General features: G+C 45.9%; 1 protein-coding gene across 1 annotated transcript; it reads right to left on the reverse strand.

The window, feature by feature from the left end:
* Positions 1-946: 946 nt before the first annotated feature.
* Positions 947-25881, reverse strand: LOC130539013 (uncharacterized). The gene is given in 13 exon segments (XM_057057078.1): positions 947-1210; positions 6875-7087; positions 13066-13208; positions 13345-13434; positions 13567-13899; positions 14045-14575; positions 15134-15271; positions 15339-15493; positions 17278-17677; positions 22902-23430; positions 23433-24173; positions 24175-24282; positions 24284-25881. Coding segments are annotated over 13 exon segments (4896 nt in total). The 5' UTR covers positions 25535-25881.
* Positions 25882-26883: the final 1002 nt, after the last annotated feature.

The raw sequence follows: 26883 nt of genomic DNA on the forward strand, positions 1-26883 counted from the left end.
GAGGAGGATCAGGCCAGAAGCTAGGGACTCTCCAATATAATTCTCCATCGCCTCCCGTTCCGCCCTGGAGAGGTTGTAGAGTCGGCTCGACGGTAACGTGGCCCCAGGGAGGAGATCGATGGCACAGTCATATGGCCGATGGGGTGGAAGGGAGAGCGCCCGCTGCTTGCAGAAGACCTCGCCTAGGTCATGGTACCTCCTCGGAACCTGGGACAGATCGGGAATCTCCTGGGCGGGTGCCAAGGTCCCTGACGAGGAGGTGACCGCCAAACACAAACAGTTGGTGTGGCAGTTAATGCTCCAGCTCACCAGCCTCCCGGTTGGCCAGTCGAACTGAGGGTTGTGTAGGGCCAGCCACGGGGACCCGAGGACTCCAGGGGATGAGGAGGAACGGATGAGGAAGAAGTGGATCTGTTCCCGATGATTTCCTGAGATGATGAGGGTGATTGCCTGGGTCCGGTGAGTAATCCTAGCCAGGACCTCTCCGTTGAGACCCAGAATGGTCTTCGGTTCGGGCGGCGTCTCGAGGGGAAGGCGAACCTGCCGGGCCAGGTCCTGGCTAATGAAGTTGCCGTCCGCACCCGAATCCACCAGGAAGGTTGTTGGCACCGACTCCTGCCCCCAAAAGAGCGTGCCAGAGAGGGTTAGACGGACGGGGGGTGAGCAGGAGGAGGATCTGCTCGCCAACACTCCTGCCGGCGTTGACGAGCTTAATCTTTTGGCCGCACCGGGCAGTCGTCAAGGAGGTGGCCTGCGTGGCCACAATAGGCGCACAACCCAGCTGAGCGCCAGCACCGACGTTCTGCCTGGGTTAGATGTGTTCGACCCAACTGCATTGGCTCGCAGGTTGAAGCCTCAGGAGCTGGGACAGGGACGAAGGCTGACGAGTCCCCGGTGGTCTCCCTCAGCCTGGAGAACCTCCCTGAAGCTCTCACCGTCCGCTCGCTCATCCTCTCCTCTGCCGGCGTCGCTCCCGAAGTCGATTGTCCAATCGAGTAGCCAGACCGATGAGCGCCTCCAAGGTCTCCGGCTGCTCCCTCGCTGCTAACTCATCTTTCAGATCGTCGGAAAGCCCCTGTGTAAAAACTCCCTGAAGCGCCACGTCGTTCCAGCCGCTTCGGGCAGCAAGGATGCGGAAACGAATCGAGTAGTCAGCAACAGAGCTGGAACCCTGGCGCAGGGACAGAATCTGGGAGGACGCTTCGCTGCTCTGAACGAGATGGTCAAAAACACGTCTTAATTCTGCCATAAAAACCGGAAAACTAGAGGACGCGGGGGTCTGGTTCTCCAACACGGCTGTGGCCCATTGCGCCGCTCTCCCAGAGAGTAGGTTCACCATGAAGGCAATTTTTGCCCTGTCGCTGGGGTATGTGAGGGGTTGGAGATCAAAAACAAGCGAGCACTGGAGCAAGAATGAGGCACACACACCTGCCTCTCCGGAATACCGCTCCGGGATAGGAACGTGGGGCTCCCGTGGTGCAGCAGTGACCAGCTGTGACGCGACTCTTGGCGCCTCCGCTGGGGTTGGAGGCGGGGCCTGCTCCGCTCATCCCGAGGCGAGCAGGTTCGTCACGCTGGCGTTAAGAGTCTGGAGAGAGGTCCAGATGTCGGTAAAGAGCTGGTCGTGTTGACCCAGCAACCTACCCTGAGCCTCCAGTGTACGGCGCACTGCGTCCTGGTCCGCCGGATCCATGTAGGTTGGCGTGTAATGTTACGAGCGGTTGTATCAGGACCCGACAGCAGGCAGGACACAGTGGCGTATCGTTTTCCGAGAAGCTTTATTTAAGTTTATAGAACGTTGTGCAACTCAAAAGGCGTGGAGACCACAACTCAGTTCTTAACCAAAACAGGAAATGAAAACTTACGACAAAAAATCCTGAACGGGGTCGAAAACAGTCCACGAAAGAAAAAAGACAAACGATAATCCGATAAACGGGTTCAAATGTTATCCACGAAGGAAAAAGTCTCACGATAGTCCAGGAGGGTATAGCCGGGGTATTCCGAAACAGACAAAACACGCCAACGCTGGCCAACCGTGAGAACAGTCCATAAATAGGTGGCTTGATTACCGAGTGTCTGCAGGTGCACCAGTCCCTGGCACCACCTGCGGCTGAGGCATGGCTCCACCACGCCCCCTGCAGGAGGAACCCTGCAAAAAAAGGTCCCAGAAACTGGGAACCTGACAGTCTTGCCAATAATGTTAAGCATTGCTGTGCTGAAACTCTCACATGGAGTTACCCAGACTGAGCCTTCACCAAGACCTCAAAAAAACAAGACCCCAGCAAAAAAGAGGAGGAGAGAAAAACGCCACAGCGTTTTGATCCCCTATCTGCATGGGGTCTCTGAGAAATTTAGGAGGATCCTCGACATACCAGTGCAATTTAAACCAAGTAACACTCTCAGACAGAGGCTGGTACACCCAAAGGACAAGACACAAACAATGTAATGTTTATGCTGTACAGTGCCAGGAGGAATGCAAGGAACTGTACATTGGTGAAACAGAACAACCTCTCCACAGAAGAATGGCACAACACACACGTGCCACCTCTTCAGGTCAGGACTCAGCAGTCCACTTACACTTAAAAGGAGAGCGGACACTCCTTTGAGGACAGCCAAGTATGGGTACTGGCCAAAGAAGACCGCTGGTTTGAGAGGGGGGTCAAGGAAGCCCTCCATGTCAAATTAGAAAAACCATCCTTAAACAGAGGTGGTGGGCAAAGGCATTTCCTATCACCCACATACAATGCAGTCCTCTACTCCTTCCAACAACAAACCAAACATTCACACCATTTCAGGAGACCTGGTGACTCACCATGTGAGCTAGCAGACAAAGGGGAGACACCTCAACTGAAACTAGGTGAACGACCCTACCAAAGACTCTCAGGTGACCACCCAGATTATTAGCATCCTAATGAGCCACAAGGGCTATATTTTCAAGCTCTGCCCTCAGCGAGTTCAGAACTGAAGAGGCGTTCTGGATAGAAGGCTTCAAAGAGAAGAAATACAGTCCAGTTGACAAAAAAACTACCTTGGATAACTGTGACCTGGATGATTGAGAATCTACACAGACACCAGTATGCCAACTTAAAACATGCATTCTAGCAAGTCTTTAGCAATGTACTCACATACACCATCCTCTGGAACTGAAATGAATCCAAAATGGCTTTTGCAAAAGCCGAAAAGCATTTACAGATTTTGGGACTCGGTGCACACATAAGGCACGCCACATTATAAGGCGCCCTGTCCATTTTGGAGAAAACTTAAGACTTTTTAGTGCGCCTTATGGTCGTGAAAATACAGTAGTTAAATTATGACGGGTTGGATATGGACCAAATAGCAGTACACTTGAGCTCAGGGTCAACTAGAAAAGTCTTCATTTGATAACAGCAACCTCGGATGTGATCTGCGATTTCAGGAAACCGTCTCTTCTTCAGACCAGTGGCCCGAAAGGAGTCTCTGGGTTTAGGATGAGGGGAAGGGAATGGGCTTACTCTTGGTGTAAAGGCCAAGGGGAGGGGCCCAGAGCTGGGCAGCAAGGCAGAGGTACTGATGAAGGGCGAGCGGCAGATGAGTCGAGGCCAGGCAGAAGAGTCAAAGCCGATTATAGCTGGAGACACAGAGGCAGAGTCGAAGACAGAAAGCAGGTAGGTTTTCCGGGGAACAGATGAGGCAGGTAGAACAAAGACAGGCAGGAAAATTATGCTGGAAAGTCTTGCATCAAAGCTGAAGGAACAATCTGGCAAGGAGTAGAGTGCAGGAGAGGCTTATATGCTGTGATAATTGGGATGAGATGCAGCTGAGCTGACAGGTGAGTGGAAAACTACTAAGGGCAGGAGGGAAATGGGTGGAGGGAGCGGTGACATAAATACTGTTTACAGCAGCACATAAATACTGTTTACAGCAGCAGTAGAGGTGTTTTCGCATGGTGAGTAAGAAACAGCCCCAAAAGCAATAATTGATAATTCGCTTGCTAGTGAGTGTCCGTTGTTGTAATGGGAAGTACAGTTTTAGCAGAGAAAATGGTGGCAATTGTTTTTGGGAATTTTAGGAGTGCAGGAATCTGTTCTAAGGAAAAGACAGAGATCGCTGACCAGCTGATTTGAATTTGCATTAGGAAAGGTTGCGCCATGGCAACCTTGGGACCACAGGGGTCTTAACAAGTCCCACCTGTGAGGGATGCTGAGGACGAGTAATTTTATGGGTGCAGGGTAGTGGAACAGGGACCACTGATGTGCCTTTTAAAAGCTTTTATAAAAGAACACTGGCCAAGATTCAGCGTTGATAAAATGAGATACAGCTACAGAGGAATTAAACAAGGCTACAATGTGGAGTAAAACTAACTGGAGAAAAAAGGAAGAGGAAAATGAGGAGTTAATGGCAATGGCAGTCACTCTTAAAGCTGTTGTTGTGTCTGAATTAGAGATATGTAAGCATAAAAATAACGTGCAGCGCAAGAACGTGAAGGGAGAGAACGCGCATCATAAAGAGACAGAAGGGAGATGGCCAGGAACAAAAATAGTAGGAGATTTGTATCCCACACTTGTCTGCACTTGAAAAATCCCTTCTTTATGCGATGCAGACACACGCATTGAGAATTGAAGGAGTTTTGAATATAAAAAATGGAGTGCTAAAAACTGGGAATGATGATCCATGAATGAGAGCATGTGCAAGGCTGTAAGATGTGGAAGAGAAGAGAGGTTGGGAGAGAAGAAAGCAACAGTTACAAAGTGCAGGGAAAGAGAGAAAGAATGGGACAGAAAAATGTTAGAATGAAGCAGGAAGCAGTTTGTGGAGTCAATCTGCAGCTTCAGGGTAAGAGGAGTTGACGATGGTTCTCAGGTCTAGAAGTAAAATGAGCAGTGAGAAGCAGGGAGAAGTAACAGGCCTTCATATGCCCCAGGTGGAGGTTGGGTGGAGGTCTTGTTGGATTGCAATACCTCTCGTGTGTCACTGCCAATCCGCGTGTTCTTTAAATGAAGACTTCAAGTAAACAAATGCCAATTTCAAAATGTATTTAGCAAATAGAATCAATTCAAGATACAAATATTACAGAGCTCTGGGCCAGTTCATAACCCTACCAACAACAGAGTCAATTGTCAGGGCATGAAGTCTGACAACCTAACTATCCCTTGACCCAGTCTTTTATAGAAACACGTATGTAAATTATTGATGCTAATTCAGTTCAATCCAGTCCTTCTTCTTGGATGACCTCATCTTCTTCTTCCAGCCTCCTTTGGTGTTGGTGCGGTCCTTCTTCTCCATTATCTTCCCAGATAGCCAGGTCAGAGGTCATTTTCCTGCCGAGGAACTTTATCAACACCAGTAAACTATGCTGTCACGTTTTACGATGGGGGTCTACCACTTTTCTGTCTGACTGTCTCCTCCTGGCTCCAACTGTCTAAACAACATTCATGTCAAGGAAGGGTCAACTGACTTGCTTATGTTTATTCCTACTAAAGATTATATACTATCCCTAACTTCTAAACTAACTGTAACAGAAAACAAAAACATATAGTATAACACATGCTAACAAGATAAAAGATGCTAACAAGATACAATAATTCTCTTCAGTCTGAAACGTTACAAGTCGTACAATTTAGGAGACATATTCACACAAGTGGAGGACCTTTTGCAACCAAATTATTGCAGGTCACATATGGGAGGGTGTACAGTTCAGCACCCCTGACTAAGTCCCTCCACCCGTGCTGGTCGCTCAACCTCTATCGCCAGTGGCAGCCCTTCATTGAACAGCTGGGCTTACACTTTCCCCTACTGGACTCCCCACACTGCACCCTTCCCCTCATATGTGTGGACAACAGGACCTTTTTATGTAGGTGAATGTAAAATTCCTCCTCTTACTTTTCAATTGGATCAGTCTCGACCAGCATATAAGCCACAGTGCAAAGTTTCACCAGAGGCCACAGAAGGCTTGAAAGATGCCATTGGTGGTGTCCTCTCAGCAGGAGTAATTAAACTGACATGTTCCCCATGGAATATACCCCTGCTTCCTGTTTTAAAAGCAGATGGGAAGTCTTTCAGAATGGAGCATTATCTATGTGCTATTAATAACTTTTTTTTGGAACAGCCCAAGCTGGTTCCGAATCCCATGACTGCCTTAGCGGAGCTTAGACCTAAACATAAGTATTTTACAGTGGTTGATTTGGCTAATGCTTTTTTCCGTTTGCCTGTGGCCCCTGAACTGCAACCTGTTTTTGCATTCACATACAACAATCGGCAATACACCTACAATAGGATGCCACAAGGATTTTCTTTAACTCCCGGTATCTATAATGCCATAATTTAGAGGTGTCCAAACTTTTTACAAAGGGCCAGATTTGGTCAGATGGAAATGTGTAGGGGCCGACCCTTCGGCCTGACATGCTTCAAAACGTTACCATTGTAAATTAACATGTAAATATGTAACTATATCACTTTGCTGTCTGCAGCTAGGTTGATATTGCAAATGAGAATCTGTTGTCAATTGCATTAATAGGATAGTTAAAGGTTTAAATAATAATAAATTAAATACAAATAAACGATTGTATGCGATTGTATGTTGACCGAATTTTTTATTACATGTATTAATTGATTTTGTTTTAACAAATCACATCCCAGTGTATTTTGGCAGAGAATAATACTGTCAAATCAGATGACAGAAATTTGACACAACTGTGGTCTGATCACCAAAAAAAAATCAATTCGCACAGACTTTGGAATTTTTTCCTCAGAATATTTTTTTTAAAAAAAACCTGCATTAATGAGATGGGTAACATTGGTGTTTTGACTGTAGTAAACAGGCCAGGTCTGGCTCAAAAACAGTGGTTTTGATGTACAGGATGTCACGCCGGTGAGAGTCACTAAGTCTTGTCCTCACGCAGTGCTTGTTAATGTTCATAATTGAGAAAGTCTTCTCGCACAAGTATGTTGAGCGAAACAAGCTCATCATTTTCTTAGCAAATGTTCGAATATCTTGGAACCTGTCTTTGTCTAGCTGGCGGTTGATGGGAGGCAGTTGTTGGTAGTGATTGTGACACTCCGCGTCACACTGCAGCTCAATGAGCTCCAGCTGCAGGTAGCCTGGAACATCCTTAGGATCCATGGAAAAGGGGGAGGGAAAAAAGTGCGATCTCCTTTTCAATAGCTGCAAAATCCCTGGAATGCTGTTAAAATTCCTCAGTCAGAGATTAGATGTTTTCAGCATACCTCCTCATTTGCGCACAGATATTGTTTTCTGGAAAACTGGTCATCATTTCCTGCAGTGATGGGAAATGTGTGGTATTGGGCTGCGTTTGTGACAGGTGCCTTTGGACAAGTAGAAGCTTTGTCCCAAAAGCTTTAATGTAGGAATACAGTTGTCTTACCACTTAATTTTGCCCCTGAAGGCTCGTGTCCAGCGTGTTCAGATGTCGTGTTATGTCAATTAAAATCCAAAATCAGCCAGCCAAACATTATCAAAGAGTTCCGACATCTGTTGTCTCTTTTGTGACAAGAATTGTCCGATTTCCTTTCTGAGGGAGTACAATCCATATTCAGTGTGGATGTCCAGTAGAAACTGTTTAAACTGGCGGTGGCACAGGGCTCTGGAGCCAAGATCATATTTCAGATGTTTGGCAAACAAAACTTGTTGGTGAATAATACAGTGGAGCTTTATAGCTTTGCCTCCTTCTTCACTGACTTTTTTGCAGACGAGCGTTGATATCCCACTTTTCACCTACTATGGCAGGTGTGCTGTCCGTAACTCTTGCTTTTTCTCAGGACAGAGTTTCTCCACAATTTTCATCACGCAGTCTTTAATAAATTCACCCTCTCTTGGCAAATTAGGCAGACAAAGTTGTTTCATATGTCAGTGAAAAAGTACTTTCCACCTGATTCCACCCGATTTCCACCTGTCCTTGAAACGGTGGCCCTCGTTGTCGACTTTCCTCTTTTTCGTTCCAGTTGCCATTTTAGAACTGGCCTACAGGAGTCAAAGTTCACACACGGCTCGCGTTGAAAGTGCAGTTGTAGGTCTGCTGCTATGCTGTGGTGAAATATAGAATTGCTTTTTTGTGTGTATTGTTTTCTGAGGTTAAAATGTGCTGGTGGGCCACTATTATTGATTTTATGACAGAATGCTTCAGGCCTGTGGAAAATGTAGACACAGGCCATATTTGGCCCGGGGGCCGGCCTTTGGGCATGTCTGCCATACTTCTTCAACTATTGCAGTCGTTGCAGTTTACAGAAGGTGTTTTGTTGGTTCGATATGTTGAAGATTTGTTGTTGGTGGCTCCCACCCATGACGCATGTCTAGATGCATCCAGGAAGTTGTTACATCTAATAGTAGATGCAGGATTCTAAATTACAGTTGGCAAGGAAACAGGTTGTTTGTTTAGCACAGCATATCTCATCTTATGGCACCATGCTTACTGCTATACAAATAGAAGCAATTCTAAGTCATCCACAGTCAGCAACATGCCAGCATTTTTAGGCCTGACAAACTTTTCACATAATTTTATGCCAGATTATGCTGGGGGAAAAAATCTCCCTTACATGATTTAATTAAACAACAGGGCCATTTGAATCTTACAGAAAAGTTGGAGTGCTCGCCAGTTTAGGAAGAAGCTTTTGTAACACTGAAGCAAACTCTTAGTAGAACTGCAGCATTAGCCATTCCTGATTATGACTCACCATTTTATTTGGACGTTTCTGAAAAGCCTAAAACTGTGGCTGCAGTGCTGTATCAGAAACAAGAGGGGAAGAGGAAAGTCTTGTTGTATGTGTATAATTATTCTATTATTATCAATTAAATGCATTTGTATGTTTAGCACCTAAGCAGATGAAGAAGAAACAGAGTGTTGCTCACTCTGCTTCTCACAACTTTCCTGATTTAATACATTTGTCCAGAATACCAGATTTACTGTGAGACTGCTTATCTGAAACCTTGAGAGTGTCTAGGGCAGGGGCGGGGAACCTTTTTCATATCGAGGGCCATTTCAATTTTTATAAAGTCCTCCGAGGGCCATACTATTATGAACACATACCTAGGGATGCAAAAAAAGACGAAAAAAAAGTCTATAACCACTGTTACTAAGTCTCATGATTGCTGCATTTGAATTATTTATTTAGCACACATGCATATAAAATCACCAAAAAAATAGAATAAAATGACAAACAAGTAAAATATGTTTACATGATCATATAAAACAATAAAAAAAAAGAGGTGCAGAGTTGAGGCAAGAGACCCGTAAGGGCCTGTTCGAGGCCTCTACTCACAAAAAGTGCAATACAACAAGATAATTAAGAAAAGAAATGAAAAGAAAGAAAGATAAAGACAATAATAATAACAACTAGAAAGCACTCGGAGAGCGCAGACCTCCGCCAAGCGCAACAATTCCTGGCATATTGTGATTTCCACCATAAATATTAGTCCCACATATACTTTGACTACATATTTAGATTCCTTGACCATAAAAACATACCGTTAGCCACTGGAATCATAACAATATGTCTTAGTTCAGTTATTTCAGTTATTCACGAAAAAAAAAATCACGCTTTGAAACAATTTTACTTTGTCCGGCGCGAGCACCTCAGCGGCGGCTATGAGGCACTCCTTCACGAACTCTCTTTCGGCGTGAGGTTTCAGCTTCGTGGCTATTAATTCACTCACCACAATACTTGCACGCGTAATATTCTCTCTGTCGGTACATGGTCGTGTGAAAGCTGCTTGTTGAGCCTCCAAACTCCGACGAAGAGCGTTAATTTTATCCAAACGCATCTGTCCTTTCAGCTCGTCGAGTTTAGCATGTTTTGAGCTGTAATGGCGCTCGAGATTTGCCTTTTTCATCACTGCCAGCACCTCGCCACAAACTAGGCACACTGGCTTGCCTTTTACTTCAACAAAGAAAAAAATCATTTGTCCATTTCTCCTGGAATACACGGCATTCTGCACCCACCTTCCTTTTCTTGACAGTTGCCATGATGCATCAATTTTTTGTCCGTGTCAATCAGTCCAGCCCACTACGTACATCACATACTGTGTTCACTGACCCTGACATAACCGTCTGTTTTATCTCAGAAAACGGGAAAATATTTCCTCTTGTTACGAAAGAAATTTCAGGATACGAAAGGCAAAAATACGCTACCGCTGCTATTCGCAGCTCGCGGAGTTTAGCGAACGGTCCAACTGTATAAGTGCACATATAAAATATAAAAATCTTATTGCGTTGCGGGCCGGTAGAAATAATCTCGCGGGCTGTATACGGCCCAGAGGCCGGGGGTTCCCCACCCCTGGTCTAGGGAGTGGAAGAAATACCACAAAGTGATAACAAGCTGATGTGAATAAACGGAGGAGGTTTGCAGTGGAGCAGCAGAACCACGGAGGGTGTTCCAGAGTTAACTGCTGCTCATTCTCCCTTGCAAGGTTACCCTTGTGTCTGTGTCTTTTATTGATTCACGCAGGGTTTTGCCGAGTTGCTCTGTTTCAACTCATATGTCAGTGTACTGTTGGATGGATTAGAGCAGAAAGCACCTCCATGTGACAGATATGCAGCAGCATTAGTGAAAGTGATACAAAACAGCTAATGTGGTCATGCATCACCCTTTGATGGTCACAACATCACATAGCGTGTTTGCATTTGTGTCATTGGCAGCTTTTACTTTGACTTCAGGCAGATAAGACAATTATCAAAGTAATCTTAACCCAGCCACACGTTATATACACACTTGAAGGAATAGATATGGCAGACCAGATTTAGGTTTAGCTCCACATTGCTGTGAAGGAAAAAACGGAAGAAGAACTTAGGTTAAGAACAGGATTGGAGAAAACAGAAATTCATTTATTAGAACAGAGGATGCCTGAAAGTGACGTTTTAGGATCTCTGTAATAGTGGTACAATCTTTTGAACTCAGCGCTCTATTACAACAACCTTGTTACAGCACCGACCCTCATTTCCTAGACTACGATCACCCATGTGTAGTCTGACCCTTCTGACGAGTCCATTACTCCCAACAGCTGCCTCTCTTACCTGACCTAACTGTCACTCATTTCTAGGTTGTTTGTCACTCTTTTCTAACACAGTATCACCAACTTTCAAATTTCTTTTTGGATCATGCCAGCGTTGCCTAACAGCTAAGTTGAGAGGATATTCTTTGTACCATCGGCTTCAAAACTGCTCCACAAGGATGCAACACCACCTTTTTTGGGCATACAGATTCACCCTTATGAACATGGCAGGTGGTGGAACAGCAATGGCTGACTTCATAGTAGGTGGTGTGGGGTTAGTGGTTCTAAGCTGTTTGGGTCATTTAAATTCTCAACAGTCAATGGGCCACCATTCACTATTGCCATTGCCTCATAAAGGAATGTTCTCAAGGAAGCATTGTCTAATCTTCCTGATGAAAGGGAAAGAGTTTGGCTGACAACATTTCTAACTGTATGAATTTGTCTTTCCCATACTCCAACTGCATGACTTGCATGTAGGACATTCATGGTGAAATGACATTGATTTTCAGCAAGAAAAACAGCCAGTCTGTTGACATCAAGTTCCTTTAAGGCTTCGCAGAATGTATTTTTTGCACCAACAAAGTTCGTTCCTTGATCAGATTTAATTTGTCAGACTGTACCACATTTAGCAATGAACATCTCCAACCATTTATGAAAGACTCTGTAGAGAGGTCATCCAGCAGATCATCTTGATATCAATCAATCAATATTTATTTCTATAGCATCTGTTACAATCAAAATTGTTTCTAGATGCTTTACAGAATCCTAGGGCCTGACCCCCAACAAGCAACAGTGGCAAGGAAAAGCTCCCCTTTAACAGGAAGAAACCTTGAGCAGGACCAGGCTCATATAGGGGGATCCTCCTGCTGATGGCCAGCTGGGTAGAATGAGAGGAAAAGGGGGAGGACAGGTAGAGGAGAAAATAGGCAGAGATAATAGAGATACATTAATATAAAAGCTGCTGGTATAAGAGTAGAGTGGGTCAGCAGGGTTGGCACGCCAGCATACAGCTATAAATGTGGCTATACCTGTAGATGGATACAGGGGGATGGGGAAGCAGAGAAACTACACAAGAAATAATATCATCATTGATCTACGAGGAGGGGGGGGAGCCATGACCCAGTGGGGTGACAGAGGCCTGTCAGGTGATCATGTTTCTGGACCCCGGCAGCCTCGGCCTATAGCAGCATAACTAAGATGTTAACCTAAGAATTAGATGAACCTCTATATACTGTATGATAATTAACCTGGATTATTGTAAATATACATCCTCTTTGTATGTTCCAGATTCTATTCTATTCAATTTTCTTATTTTTCTCTGCGTGCTCTGCTGTTGTTGCACTGTAAATTTCCCCGTGTGGGACAATAAAGGACCTGAATCTGAATCTATAGGATAATAACGAACTACAGCATTACTGACAATAAGCTTTTTCAAAGAGAAATGTTACGTGCGAGTTAAGGAGGCCAGGACCCAGATGCAGAGTGCAAAACAAAAGGTTCTTTATTGACAAAAATCCAAACAATCGAACCAAGTAACAACAAAACTCTAAGAAAGTATCAACAGAAAAGCGAACAAAAAAATCACCATAAAATGGGAAAAAACAGTCGAGGAAAAGTACAACTGAAGGCCGTGACTAGGCACTGAAAAAACGTACTACTCGAGAGAATAAGCTAGGCAAATGGCTGGTGATCTCTGGGAGCTGGAGCTAGGTACTGAGGCATGAGCAACAATCAGGCAGCAGAGACAAAGAGGGGAGAGCTTAAGTAGTAGCCAATTTAGGCGGAATGAGCTGCAGGTGTGCCAGAGGCTCAGCGCTCTCGGAGATCAGCCTGTCCTAAATGCCGCTCCTGCAGGTAGAGGGGGAGGTGAGAAGTCTGAGTGACAACCAGAAAACCAAACCACAACAGAACCTCCCCCAATGGACGTCTCCTGGCGTCCTACCTGGCTTACATCGGAACCTTAGATAAAAGTCCCGCAGCAGTTGCAGTTCGAGGATGAGGGAGTGCCCAATCCAGGAGCGCTCCTCTGGGCCGTACCCCTCCCAGTCGACCAAGTACTGGAAACCCCTCCTCCCCCTGTGTACATCCAGAATCCTGTTGACCGTGTAGGCCGGATGGCCTTCGATGAGACGTGGGGAAGGGGGTGGTGGCACAGGAGACTGGTGGGAGCTTTCAGTAACAGGTTTGAGGAGGGAGGTGTGGAACACTGGATGGACGTTCAGGGAGGCTGGGAGGTGGAGATGAACCGCACTGGGATTAATGAATTTTTCCACGGAATAGGGCCCAATATACCTGGGGGCGAGTTTTCTGGACTCCATCTGGAGGGGAAGGTCACGGGATGAGAGCCACACTTGCTGGCCCACCTGGTAGTTGGGTGAAGATGCTCGGCAGCGGTCCGCCAGCCGTCAGTTGCGCTCCGCCGTCCTTCCCAGTGCGGTTCGGGTCCGGCAGAACTGGACGCGGACAGAGGGTACCGCCGCGTCGGATTCTTGGCTCGGGAACAATGGAGGTTGGTAACCATGGTTAATCATAAACAGAGACAGGCCGGTAGCTGAGCTGATGACGGAGTTGTGGGGGTATTCTACCCAGGGTAGTTGTGAGGCCCGGGAGGCGGGAGGCCACACAGTGCAGAGAGGACGCCAAGCTCTGATTTGCTCGTTCAGTCTGCCCATTGGACTGAGGATAGTAACGTGAAGTGAGACTGGAGGTGGTTCCCAGGGCCCGGCAGCACACCTTCCACACCTGCGAGGTGAACTGGGGTCCGCGGTCTGACACGATATCCTGAGGGATTCCATGTAGTCTGAAGACATGCTGTACCAGAAGGTCTGCCATTTCCAAGGCCGTGGGGAGTTTAGGGAGGGGAACAAAATGTACTGCCTTGGAGAAGCGATCAACCACAGTCAGTATGGTATCGTTACCTTCAGAGGGGGGCAGACCGGTAACGAAGTCCAAAGCGATGTGAGACCAGGGACGAGGGGGGATGGGTAAAGACTGCAGGAGTCCTGGGGGAAGTCTGTTTGAGGACTTGCAAAGGTCCGGACGTCCGCAGCCATGGATGGCCACCAGAAGCGCTTCTGGATAAGGGCCCATCTGGGACCATCTGTCCCTGGAGAGCTTCCTGAACTTCCGCCCACCAGTGGACCTCGCCCAGCACACACTCCGGATCTAGGATGGTCTCCTTGGAGGGCTCCCTCTCCTCCAAGGAGAACTGGCGGGAGAGTGCATCTGGCTTCGTGTTCCGTGAGCCAGAGCGGTAGGTGATGGTAAAGCGGAACCTGCCTAGGAACAAGGCCCAGTGGGCCTGTCTTGAGTTCAGGCGACGAGTGGTGCGTAGGTAGGCGAGATTTTTGTAGTCCGCCCACACGATGAAAGGTTGGGTCCCTCCCTCCAGCCGGTGCCTCCACTCCTGCAGAGCCTGGACCACCACTAGGAGTTCCCGGTTCCCCACATCATAGTTTGATTCCGCTGGAGAGAGAGTGTGCGAGAAGAAGGCGCAGGGGTGAAGCTTGTTGTCGGTGGGATGGCTCTGGGAAAGGACAGCCCCAACCCCGGAGTCCGAGGCATCAACCTCGACCACAAACTGCCGCTCAGGATCTGGGTGCACAAGGACAGGGGCATTGACAAAAATGTTTAATTTTTTGAAAGTCTGTTGTTCAACCGGAGACCAGACAAAAGTGGGTTTGGGGGACATGAGACACGTGAGTGGGACTGCCAGGTGGCTGTAGTTCTGTATGAATCTTCGATAAAAGTTGGCAAAGCCTAGAAAACGCTGAAGCTGCTTAAGAGTAGTGGGAACGGGCCAGTCCTCAACCGCTGCCACTTTGGAGAGATCTGCGCGAAGCTGTCCCTTCAACCACGAAACCCAGAAAACTAACAGGTGATACATGGAATTCACACTTTTCTGCTTTTGCGTACAACTTGTTTTCTTGTAAACTCTTCAACACTTCTCGTACGTGTCCAACATGTTCCTCCATTGAACTGGAAAAAAAAAGTATATCGTCCAAGTAGACAAAAACAAACTTATTAAGCAAGTTCCGCAGTACGTCGTTGACCAAACACTGAAACACGGCAGGAGCATTAGTTAACCCAAAGGGCATCACCAAATATTCAAAATGGGGCCTAATGGGGTGTTGAATGCTGTTTTCTACTCACCCCCCTTTCTGATTCTGATGAGGTGGTAGCCATTCCTCAAGTCTAATTTGGAAAACACCATGGCTGTGTGTAGTGGGCTGAAGGCCGAGTCAATCAGAGGGAGAGAGTACTTGTTTTTTACGGTGATTTCGTTCAGTCCTGTATAGTCAATACATGGGCACAAGGAATTGTCTTTCTTCTCCACAAAGAAGAAACCTGCCCCTACGGGAGACGAGGAGGGACGAATGAGACCAGCTGCCACTGACTTGTATTGGTATAATGTATTTTTCCATGGCCTCCCGCTCCAGCTTGGCCAGTTGAAAAAGTCTTTTGGTGGGGAGAGTGGCGCCGGGAAGCAAGTCTATGGCGCAGTTGTAAGGTCTGTGGGGAGGTAATGAGGAGGCGGAGGCTTTACTGAACACCTGTTGCAGGTCCTGGTAGTCAGTCGGAACGTTCGTCAAATTAATCTCCACAGGTGCTGAAGATCAAATCAAATCAATCTTTATTTATATAGCGTCTTATACAATCAAAATTGTTTCAAGGCGCTTTCCAGAATCCCAGGGCCTAACCCCAGACAAGCAACAGTGGCAAGGAAAAACTCCCCTTTAACAGGAAGAAACCTTGAGCAGGACCAGGCTCATGTAGGGGGACCCTCCTGCTGATGGCCGGCTGGGTAAAGAGAGAGGAGAGGAGAGGAGAGGAGAGGCACAGAGCACAGAAATACACACAAAAATACACTATACGGGTCAGCGGGGCCGGAGGTCGTCATGCAGCTCCGAAGGCGGCGATACCTGTAAATAAATAGAGAGGGGAGGGGGGGGAAGCAGAAAAACTACACAGGAATCATCATAACTAGTCTGCTTGATGAGGAGGAGGAAAGGAGAGGAAAGGAGAGGAGAGGAAACCATGACCCAGTGGGGTGACAGAGGCCTGTCAGGTGATCATGTTTCCTGATCCCGGCAGCTTTGGCCTATAACAGCATAGCTAAGATGTGACCTAACGATTAGACGACCCCCTAAGTATGATAATTTGTCTATCTATGATAGTAACTGGAACTACAGAATTAACAACAATAAGCAACAATAAGAGGTAGGTTTTAAGTCTGATCTTAAAAGTAGCAATGGAGTCAGCCTCCCGTACCTGGACAGGTGCTGGTTCCATAGCAGGGGGTCCTGGTAGCTAAATGCTTGGCCCCCCATTCTACTCCTAGAAACTCTGGGAACCACAAGTAGACCAGCATTCTGAGAGCAGAGCGGTCTATTGGGCTGATAAGGTATCACTAGCTCCTCCAGGTAGGATGGAGCTAGGCCTCTGAGGACCTTGTAGGTCAAAAGAAGGGTTTTAAAAATTATTCTAAATTTAACGGACAGCCAATGAAGCGACGCCATTACAGGAGTTATGTGAACTCTTTTGTCAATACCTGTCAGAACTCTGGCTGCAGCATTTTGGATCAACTGGAGGCTTATTAAAGAGTTGTTTGGACACCCTGATAATAAAGAACTACAATAGTCCAGCCTGGAAGTAACAAAAGCATTAATTAACTTTTCAGCATCATGCCGCATCATTAGCCTCTAATCTTTGTGATGTTCCTCAGGTGAAAAAAGGCACTTCTAGAGACTAATTTAATGTGTGAGTTGAACGAGAGATTTTGATCAAAAGTTACTCCTAGATTCCTCACAGAGACTAGATGTTAATGAGATACCATCTAGAGTGATCATATGATCTAATCTATCCCTGAGAGGTTCAGGACCAAACACCATGACCTCAGTTTTTTCTGAGTTAAGGAGGAGGAAATTTGAAGACATCCAGGACTTTGTCTTTAAGACAGGTCTGGATCTTCACTAACTTCTGTCTCCTCTGGTTTCATGGATAAATAAAGCTGAGTGTCATCCGCATAACAATGAAAATTTATCCCATACTGCCGAATAATGTTCCCTAAGGGAAGCATGTACAAGGTGAAGAGGATTGGTCCAAGTACAGAACCTTGAGGAACCCCATTGCTAACCCTACTGTATGAGGAGGGAACACCATGGACTTGAGCAAACTTGTATCCATCAGATAAATATGATCTTAACCAGTCTAGTGCTGTCCCTTTAATTCCAATCATATGTTCCAGTCTCTGTAACAGGATGCTGTGATCAACTGTATAAGATGGGTCTGTGAACCTGGCTGGCAGAGCTGATTTGAGGCAATGAGCGTGGCAGTGGTTACTCCAGTTGCGGATGGTTGCAGTGGACAAATCGATGTGAGGGTTGTGGAGCTTGAGCCAGGGGATACCCAGAATGACGGAGTTCAGAGAAGTGGTGATGACGTACAGATCCAGGTGTTCGTGGTGGTTCCCGGAGAGAATTAGTTTCAGGGGTTCCGTTTTGTGTGTTACCCATTCTATTAGTTTACCGTCCGAGTGTACATCTTTTGGAGTTGCTAGTTCATAAGTGGGAATGTCGTGAGATTTAACAAAGTCCGAGTCAATGAAATTGTCGTCTGCACCGGAGTCTACCAGCACTTCAATGGGGACCGAGTGCTCATGGTCATAGATCGTCCCTGGAACTTGGACCCTTGAAGCTGAGGGGGAAGAGATACGGCTCACCACCGTTCCTCCGACTAATGGGGAGCCCCACCTTTTGGGCACCTCAGGACAACGGGAAACAAAGTGTCCCCGCTGACCACAGTAGAGGTCCCGCATCCGGCGTTGTCTCTCCGCTGGCATAAGGCGTGTCCTTCCTAACTGCTTGGGTTCACCGGTTGGTGGCGGATGTTGCTCCTGGGTGGAGTGGGTGGCTTCAGGAGATCTCGAGGTGGAGTCAGGTGAATAGAGCTAGGTGCTGGTGCAGAGCCGCCCCCTCTTCATCCCCTGACGCTCCCTAGCTCTTTCCCTGATCCGATTGTCTATGCAGATGGCTAAGTCAATGAGGGAGTTGAGAGAATTGCACTTATCACGAACCGCTAATTCATCATTTAACTCCTCTGCCAACCCTTTGAGAAATATGGCCTGCAAAGCTGAATCTCCCCACCCACTCTCCGCCACTAAAATGTGGAAATTTACGGCGTAATCGGAAGCAGAAAAAATACCTTGTTGTAGGTCTAGCAGTTGGTTTACAGCCTGCCTTCCCTTTTACAGGTGATCAAAAACCAATTTCATCTCCTCTATGAATCTAGTGTAATCATTCATTAGCTCCTGGTGTTGTGGGGAGATAGCTACAGACCAGGCGGCGGCCTGTCCGGTGAGTAAACTCATAATGAAGGCTACTTTAGCTTGAGGGGTGGAATAAGTGAGAGGTTGCTGAGTAAACACTAACTGGCACTGGTGCAGAAACTGGGAGCATGTCCCTAAATCTCCTGAGTACCTGCCTGGTATGGGGATATAGGGCTCTTGTGCTGTAGAGCTGGGTTGGTCGGCAGGCTGTCGGCTGGACGTGACTCGGCGGTGTTTGGGGAGCAGGTAAGTCATTCATCCAGAGCCGCCAGCTGTCTGCTGAGTTGGAAGATGACGGCCGTGATTCGCTGCATGTACTCCGACATTTGGCGCAGAGCCGACTCCACCTGGTTAACTCGTGCCGCTTGCGCGGAAAGTGTTTGCTTCAAAAGGTCCGACTCTCCTGGGTCCATGCTGGCCGGATTGTTCTGTTACATGCGAGTTAAGGAGGTCAGGACCCAGATGCAGAGTGCCAAACAAAAGGTTCTTTATTGACAAAAATCCAAACGATCAAACCAAGTAACAACAAAACTCTAAGAAAGTAGAAATAGAAAAGCGAACGAAAAATCACCATAAAATGGGGAAAAAAAACATCGAGGAAAAGTACAACTGAAGGCAGTGACTAGGCACTGGAAAAACTTACTACTCAAGAGAATAAGCGAGGCGACGGGCTGGTGATCTCTGGGAGCTGACGCTAGGTACTGAAGCATGAGCAACAATCCAGCACTGGAGACAAAGAGGAGAGAGCTTAAGTAGTAGCCAATTTAGGCGGAACGAGTTGCAGGTGCGCCAGAGGAGATCGGCCCGCTAAATGCCGCTCCTTCAGGTAGAGGGGGAGGTGAGAAGTCTGAGTGACAACCAGAAAACCGAACCACAACTAGGAAGATTTTAAGTCTAATCTTAAACGTAGAGATAGAGTCAGCTTCCCGTACCTGGACAAGGAGCTGGTTCCACATTTAAATTTAAGGTCATAAATAACTACCTGTGACAATGATCAGTGAGATCATTTCTGCTGAAGGATAATCTCAAATAAAGAAACTTACATAGAGAATTCTATTAAAAAAAATACAACAAAAGAAATTGATTATAAAGTCACATTCACTCAAGTGCAGACAAAATACATAATAAAACTGATTACCAGTACTTAGAAAAGCTGTTCTAAATTTATTAGTTGTGTTATGGAAAAATAATGTTACAATTTAAAAAAATCAAGGTACATGGGGGAAGGAGATGGAATACAATGTTTTATTTTATCTTGATTTTACCATTCTGTTAAATGAATGAACAAATATCAAATCTAAACATAAACAGTATACACACATGTAATAGATACAATAATTTAAAAAAAGAATTTCAGTATGGTGCCCAGAATGTTTTATACTCACCCAGTTCTTTGTTCACCTGTATATCTGCCTCTGAAATATTTTCAAATCCAAGCTGAAATCCTTTACAGTGTGTGGATAAGGCTGTGTCAATAGTGCCAGTTGTAAATAATAATGTGTCTTTGCCTAAATACATTAATACTAAAGCCTACATAGGTCTTGTTGGATCGCAGTACCTCTCGTGTGTCACTGCCAATCCGCGTGTTCTTTAAATGAAGACTTCAAGTAAACAAATGTCAATTTCAAAATGTATTTAGCAAACAGATGTATTTAGCAAACAGATGTATTTAGCAAACAGAATCAATTCAAGATACAAATATTACAGAGCTCTGGGCCAGTTCATAACCCTAGCAACAACAAAGTCAATTGTCAGGGCATGAAGTCTGACGACCTAACTATCCCTTGACCCAGTCTTATATAGAAAGATATATGTAAATTATTGATGCTAATTCAGTCCAATCCAGTCCTTCTTCTTGGATGACCCCATCTTCTTCTTCCAGCCTCCTTTGGTGTTGGTGTGGTCCTTCTTGTCCATTATCTTCTCCAGATGGCCAGGTCCGAAGTCATATTCCTGCCAAGGAACTTATCAACACCAGTAAACTACGTTGTCATGTTTTACGATGGGGATCTACCCTTTCCTGTCTGGCTGGCTCCAACTGTCTGACCAGTCTTCAGGTCAAGGAAGGGTCAACTGACTTGCTTATGTGTATTCCAACTAAAGAGTATATAGTATTCCTAACTTCTAAACTAACTGTAACATAAAACCAAACATATAGTATAACACATGCTAATAGGATAAAAGATGCTAACAAGATAAAATATTTCTCTTCAGTCCCCCTTTTGGCCTAGCCTAAACTAGGCCAATACTACCAAATTATTGTCAATTCCCTTAAATCTCTCCATCACTTACTCCCATCAAGGGAATGGTTTCCCTTCGAATTTGAGCCATCTGGTAAGGAGGAGGTTGCTTTCCTTCAATTGCAGTTACGATTATACGATTACATAGAGAACGAATACAAGGAATACAGCAACAACCACACAAAATTAAGCCGGCAGTTGCAGAAATTAATGACATCAAAACAGATACAATGATCACTTTCCATTTACCAAACATTCTATCCATCCATTTCTCTAGTGGATTAGTTACACCAGAATGCTCCTTCATTTCGTCTGACAATGTCCGCAAACCTTCCAGTGCCCGGGTCATAGAACCATCTGGAGCTGTATTATTAGGAATGAATGTACAACATTGATCTCCAAACATAGCACAAACCCCTCCTTTTTCTGCTAAAAGCATATCAAGTGCCATTCTATTTTGCACAGTCATCAAAGAAGTGGCTGCAACCTGTTCTGACAAGCCAGCCACTGCATCTCTGATGAGATTCGCCAATCGCTGCACATTATAATGAACATAATTGATTCTATCCACATTCTTATTTGGAGTTATAGGAAACAGTGCAGAGATTAAAGGTAAATTTTCAAATCCAGCTGATACCTGGTCCACTAATTTATATTCATCAGGGCTCCCCTTGGAATTCCAATTGAATCAATATATGTTGGGGATCCCTGTGTGAGATCAAATGATGTTCCTCTCCTATATCTAATTGGAGGTAGCACCTGCTCCCCCTTTGAACTTAATAGAGTGATAGGGAGTAGGAGACGAACCAGAGTACATGTTCCTGACCAGTCGGGTGGGATTGCTGGCATCAGAGTGTGCGGATCACAGTGCCAAAACAAATCAGCTCGATGAACTGGAAAGTGTGAAGTGTTACTCCATGTAGTGACATTTACCATGTACTTACACCATGTTGAAGGCAAGTCACCTACCAACCTTCTTCCCATTCGTGACAAGCAGGTAAAATTGGATCTGACTGAAACAAATGTAGGAGGAGATGTCTTATTCGAGACCACTGGAAAAAGAGCTGACAAAGTGGATCATACATGTGTCCATGTTCCTCCAAATTCCAGGGTCTCTACAGCCACCTATGATAAATCAAACTGAAATGTTGTATCACTCCCTTTAGTGTAATCAAGAATCACCCCTGTGTAACCCAGACAGATGTCTCCCACGTTGCCTTGAGATCCTCCCCACAACGCACACCAAAGTAGAACTGTAATCATTGTGCCGTCTCCTGTAGATGTTTCCGAATCTGTCCAAGCGTTCTCTGTGGATTACCTGCTGGGGTACATTGATTCCAGTGATACCAGAGTTAGGGTTAATGTGTTAGAGTGTTAGTATGTTAGTATGTTAGGGTTAACATGTGATGTTCACTCTACAACTTCAAAGGGACCAGTCCACCTGTGCTCTGGCCATTTTCACTTGATGGTTCTCAGAAGAACCCATTCAGCTGTGTGTTGAGTTCCTGGATCCTTCCTGACTGTTGTTACAGAGATTGCCTGTTGGGAGAAAACTGAGAGAGTCGTTTTTAGTTGAAAAAATAAGATTTATATTTCATAAAAGTGCTGGGCTGGTCTATGGATTTTCTGCTCCTGGTCCCGGAAAGAGAACACCCCTCTCGAGCTCAAAGGGGGTGAATCCTGTTCGGGAGCTAACAGAGCTTCTTACTGACATCAAGGCTATTGGAAGCGCCTGTGTCCATTTCATTCCACTGTGAGCACATATCTTGCCAATTTTGCTCTTCAGTGTTTGATTCATTCTTTCTACCTGCGCCTAACGCCTTCTCTACTTCTTCTTAAAATGAGTTCTATTCTCAAACCTAATTTGTTTGGGGAAACCATGTATCGGATTAATCAAAAATTTAATAACACTTTTTGCGCATCTCTTTTACGGGAACCGCCTCTGGGCAGCCAGTGTATGCATCCACTGCCACCAAGAGGTATCGGAACCCATTGACTCAGTCTATCATGTCAGTGAAATCTATAATTTTCTGGCCCTGTCATGGGGGCAATTGGAAACTTGCCCTCGTGTGGTCGAATTGTTGATTTCAGATTAAAGTGTGTGCATATTGAACATTCTCTGATATAATTTTCTACACTGGCTGACAAAAATGGATGCCACCAATGTGTTAGATACCGCATCATTTGTGGTTCCTGCAGTGTGTCAGGCCGTGGGCCTCTTCCAGAACGGCATCTAACAGACCGGGCGGGAGAACAGGTCTGCCGTCTGGGCCCCGCCAAATTCCTTCAACTTTCACAGCCCCCCTTTCCTTCCAAACTGTTTTTTCATGCGGAGAAGCTTCTTTTTGATCACAACTAAGTCTTTCCCTATCGTATCTTGGAAGAATTTCATGAACTGTTTTCTCTGCCAACAACAAATTGTAACTTGGTTTATAACCTGCTGCCTTCTTTGCTGCCTGATCTGCAGCCTCATTACCTCCTCCCTCCAGAGAGTTCTCTTTGCTGTGACCTTTGCACTTTACGACTGCGACCTCTGCTGGCTCCATGAGTGCCTGTGTCAGTTGCCTCATCTCTGCCTCATGTTTTATAGGAGATCCTGATGCTGTGTTAAAACCTGCCCGCAACCATTGACAAAGTTCTAAGTGTATTGCTCCCACTACATATGCTGAATCTGTATAGATGGTCACTCTCTTTCCCTTTGATATTTCTAATGCTCTAATAACTGCCTTCAATTCTGCAAGTTGTGCTGACTCTTTACCTGTTAGGTTTCCTGTTTCCACTTCCTCAAAGCCTTCTTCTGACTGTCTAACTATTGCATAGGCAGCTTTCAGACCCTCTTGTGGGTGTCTGAAACAACAGCCGTCTGTGAATAGTATTTCATCTCATCTGGATCCTTTAACGGCTCCGTCTTAAGATCTACTCTGATTTTTTCATCTTTCTTCACTTTCTCTTCACATCTGTGTGGTTCACCCTCTCCCATGCCATCTGCCATATTGATCCCTTCATGTGTGTATGTTATATGTGGTGCCGTTAAAATCTTGTCCATCCTGGTCTGCCTAAGTGAGGTCATGGTGAATGCTGCTGACCTGACCAGTGATACCACACTATGTGTTGTAAGAACTGTCAGAGCGTGACCCATCACTAAATGTGCTGTTTTTTTTAAAAGTTTTGCTACCCCTGCTACATGCCTTACACACGATGGGTGCCTGTTTTCAATGGGGTCCAGCATTATACTTGCATACATTAATACTTTCCTTTCACCCCCTTTTTTCTGAAAGAGAACACCATTTACTGTATGTTCTCCTTCAGAAACATCCAAAAAGAAAGTATCTTTATATTCCGGAATGGCAAAACATGCAGATGTCGTGAGTGCCTGTTTAAGAGCAATGAACGCTTTCTCTCCCTCAGTTGTCCATGTCAACCGAGCTGTCAAATTACGCATTCCCTGTTCATTCACCATTGCACGTAGGGGCGTAGTCTTTTCTGAGTATGCAGGGATAAAGTGTCTACTATAGCCCGCAAGACCCAGAAATGACAACATTTCCTTTACAGTCTCTGGCTTAGGATGTTCAAGGATAGAGGATTTATGAGCTGGTGATACACCTGTACCCTGAGCAGAAACCACCACCACCCAAGAACGTCACAGAGCGACGACAACACTGAAGCTTCTTTCTAGAGACCTTAAAGCCCTTTTCCCACAAATGCGTAAGGAGTGCCTCTGTTGCCCCACACACCAGACTCAGCTGATGTAGCCGCCAATAAAATGTCATCAACATATTGAATCAAGACCACCCCTTCTGGTAGAGTGAGGTCCTTCAACAACTTCCGTAATGTCTGATTGAAAATACCAGGGGATAAAATAAATCCCTGTGGTAAACGTGTATATCGTAATTGTCTGCCTTTATATGTGAAAGAAAAGATGTCACGCATAGCGGAGTCAAGTGGGAGACAAAAAAATGCATTAGCCAGATCAATACATGTGAACCATTTATGGGAAGGAGACAAAGCTGATATTGCAGTATATGGGTTGGGAACTGGCACTGTGGGTGTTGTCACGATAGAATTAATACGTCTCAAATCATGAGCCATCCTATATTTCCCTTTTTCCTGCTTCTCAACTGGCAAAATCGGAGTATTCCATGCTGAAGTGGAATACTCAAGAACCCCAGAAATTAACAGCCCTTCTATTGTTTCCTGAATGCCTTCCTCAGCAGGTGGTCTGTGTTTATATTGACTCTGCCAGACAGGGTTGTAATCCGAGACACTGAATGTCACTGGCTCAACAGTAGAACACAACCCCACATCTGCCGGGCCAGAGGACCACAAAGTTTCTGGAAGTGAATTTAAAATTTGTGCACTGTCCGGATGATCAGTCTTTTCTCTCCCATGAAACCTCTGAATCTGTCGATGTTGTAAGATTACTGAGTTAGTAGTTGTATGCATTATCTTGTAACTCTTTTCTAAAGGAGAATATAACAGGCCAGGAATCTGAGTAGAGCTCCAATCTGTGACACTCATTAACCTTTTTATCATAGGACCAAGGTCCTTTGCCTGATGTTCAGCATGGATGGCAAGGGTAACGTGGGGACACGCTTCCTCAGCCATCTCATACCACTCATTTTGTTCAGCAGTAAGGTCAACCTGCGCAGCCACACCCTCAGGCCCCACGAACAAACACGGTGATGTAATCATCCAAAAATTTCCTTGTAACTTTTCTCTAAACGCATCCTGATAGACCTCATTATTCTCACGGTCATAAAATAGAGTGACATGATAGGGATCAACTGGCGGGGCAAAGGGACTCAGCATCGACAGCCAGGGCCTCCAGCTCTGAAACAATGCCACAACCCCGACACCAGGTGAGGTCTCAGGCTCAAGTTCTCCCCAATAAATGTCCGCCCACACCCCTTGTTCTGGAAAGGGTGTCACACTCATCAGCATCTGTCCCTTCACACCTTGGTGTGGAATACAGCAATTCAATTTCATTCCATTAGGAAATTGCACCACCAGACCTTTGTCTCCACACAGAATAGCTGCTCCTGTCCTCACCAGGAGATCTCGTCCCAACAGGTTGATAGGGCAATGTGGTGAAATGACAAAGGGGTGCAACAGTCTGTTCAGCAAAACGAGTCACTAATGGCACAGAAAACGGCAGTCTCTCCGGTCTCCCTGAGAACCCCACAAGCTCGACGGTGTCAGATGAAATCAGCTCCGGTGTTAAATTCCATGAGATAGTGGAATAGCGGGCTCCTGAGTCAACCAAGAAAGAATGTCCTCTTCCCTGCACCGTCATGCGGACGAGGGGATCTGCCAGTGCCTCGTCCGCGGGGGCCCCTGGGCCCATCATCACTGCCACTCATCGTAGTGCCAGTTTCCCGCTGGGAATTGGCCTTGTGGAGCAACCTCAGGATTTGGAGCACGATATTGAGGTCTTCCCCTTCCTCTGTTTCCTCTGTTAGACTGGGGGAAGAAAGGAGGGTTTGGGCCAGGTCCGAATGTTGGAACACCGCCTGGTACATCCGGATAGTTGCGATATGGACAGTTCCTTTGCCAATGACCATACCCTTTACAGGCGTGACACTGATCTCGGCCATAGTATCCACCCATCGAGCTGTATCCCTGCCCACCGCGTCTCCCACGCATGCCTCCCCTAGGACTCACCCAATGTGGGTTTATAGGTACAAAATCTTGCTGCGGACCTAACGGATCTGGCTGCACCTGCCGAGGAAACTGCTGAACCATCTGTTTCTCCTTCTTTCATTTATCATTAAGCTTTTTCCGTGCCTCATCTAACTGCATTTTTAGGAGCTGTTCCTGGGCTGTCATCACCCCCTCTTTCTTTCCCTGTTTAACTTTAAATGTGTTGATGTGGTGAGAGAGATGTCTCTCCCAGACTTCCGCTGTACTGCCTGGAAGGTCAGGATTTCCTTCCATGGCTTCTTTCACTGATTGTGGAAGTCCTAAAATTATTGCCTGACGGAACAAAGTGGTGTGTAGATTATCTGAGCCAGGATGGCACCCTGTGGCACCCTGTCTGCATTGCTCCTGGAGATACTGGAAATATCTGTCTCATAGCTTCACCAACCCTGGTTGCACAAGGGCCAAAACGTGCAGCATTAGGTCTGCCTTTAATGCCTGCTGCTACTTCAACTTTATCCAAATCCCAGAGAGACACTTGTCTCCCTAAAATTCCTCTAAAGTCTCCCACCGCCAGCTGCATGCTCTGTGTTAAACTGAAAAGGGTAGACATCCACTTGCCGCCTCCCTCTGCGGGTGGGGCATCTTATCCACCAAACAATTAATGTCTGTGATAGGAAATGGAACATATACTGGTA

The sequence above is a fragment of the Takifugu flavidus genome, chromosome 15 (genome assembly GCF_003711565.1).
Source record: "Takifugu flavidus isolate HTHZ2018 chromosome 15, ASM371156v2, whole genome shotgun sequence".
Taxonomy (NCBI): Eukaryota; Metazoa; Chordata; class Actinopteri; order Tetraodontiformes; family Tetraodontidae; genus Takifugu; species Takifugu flavidus.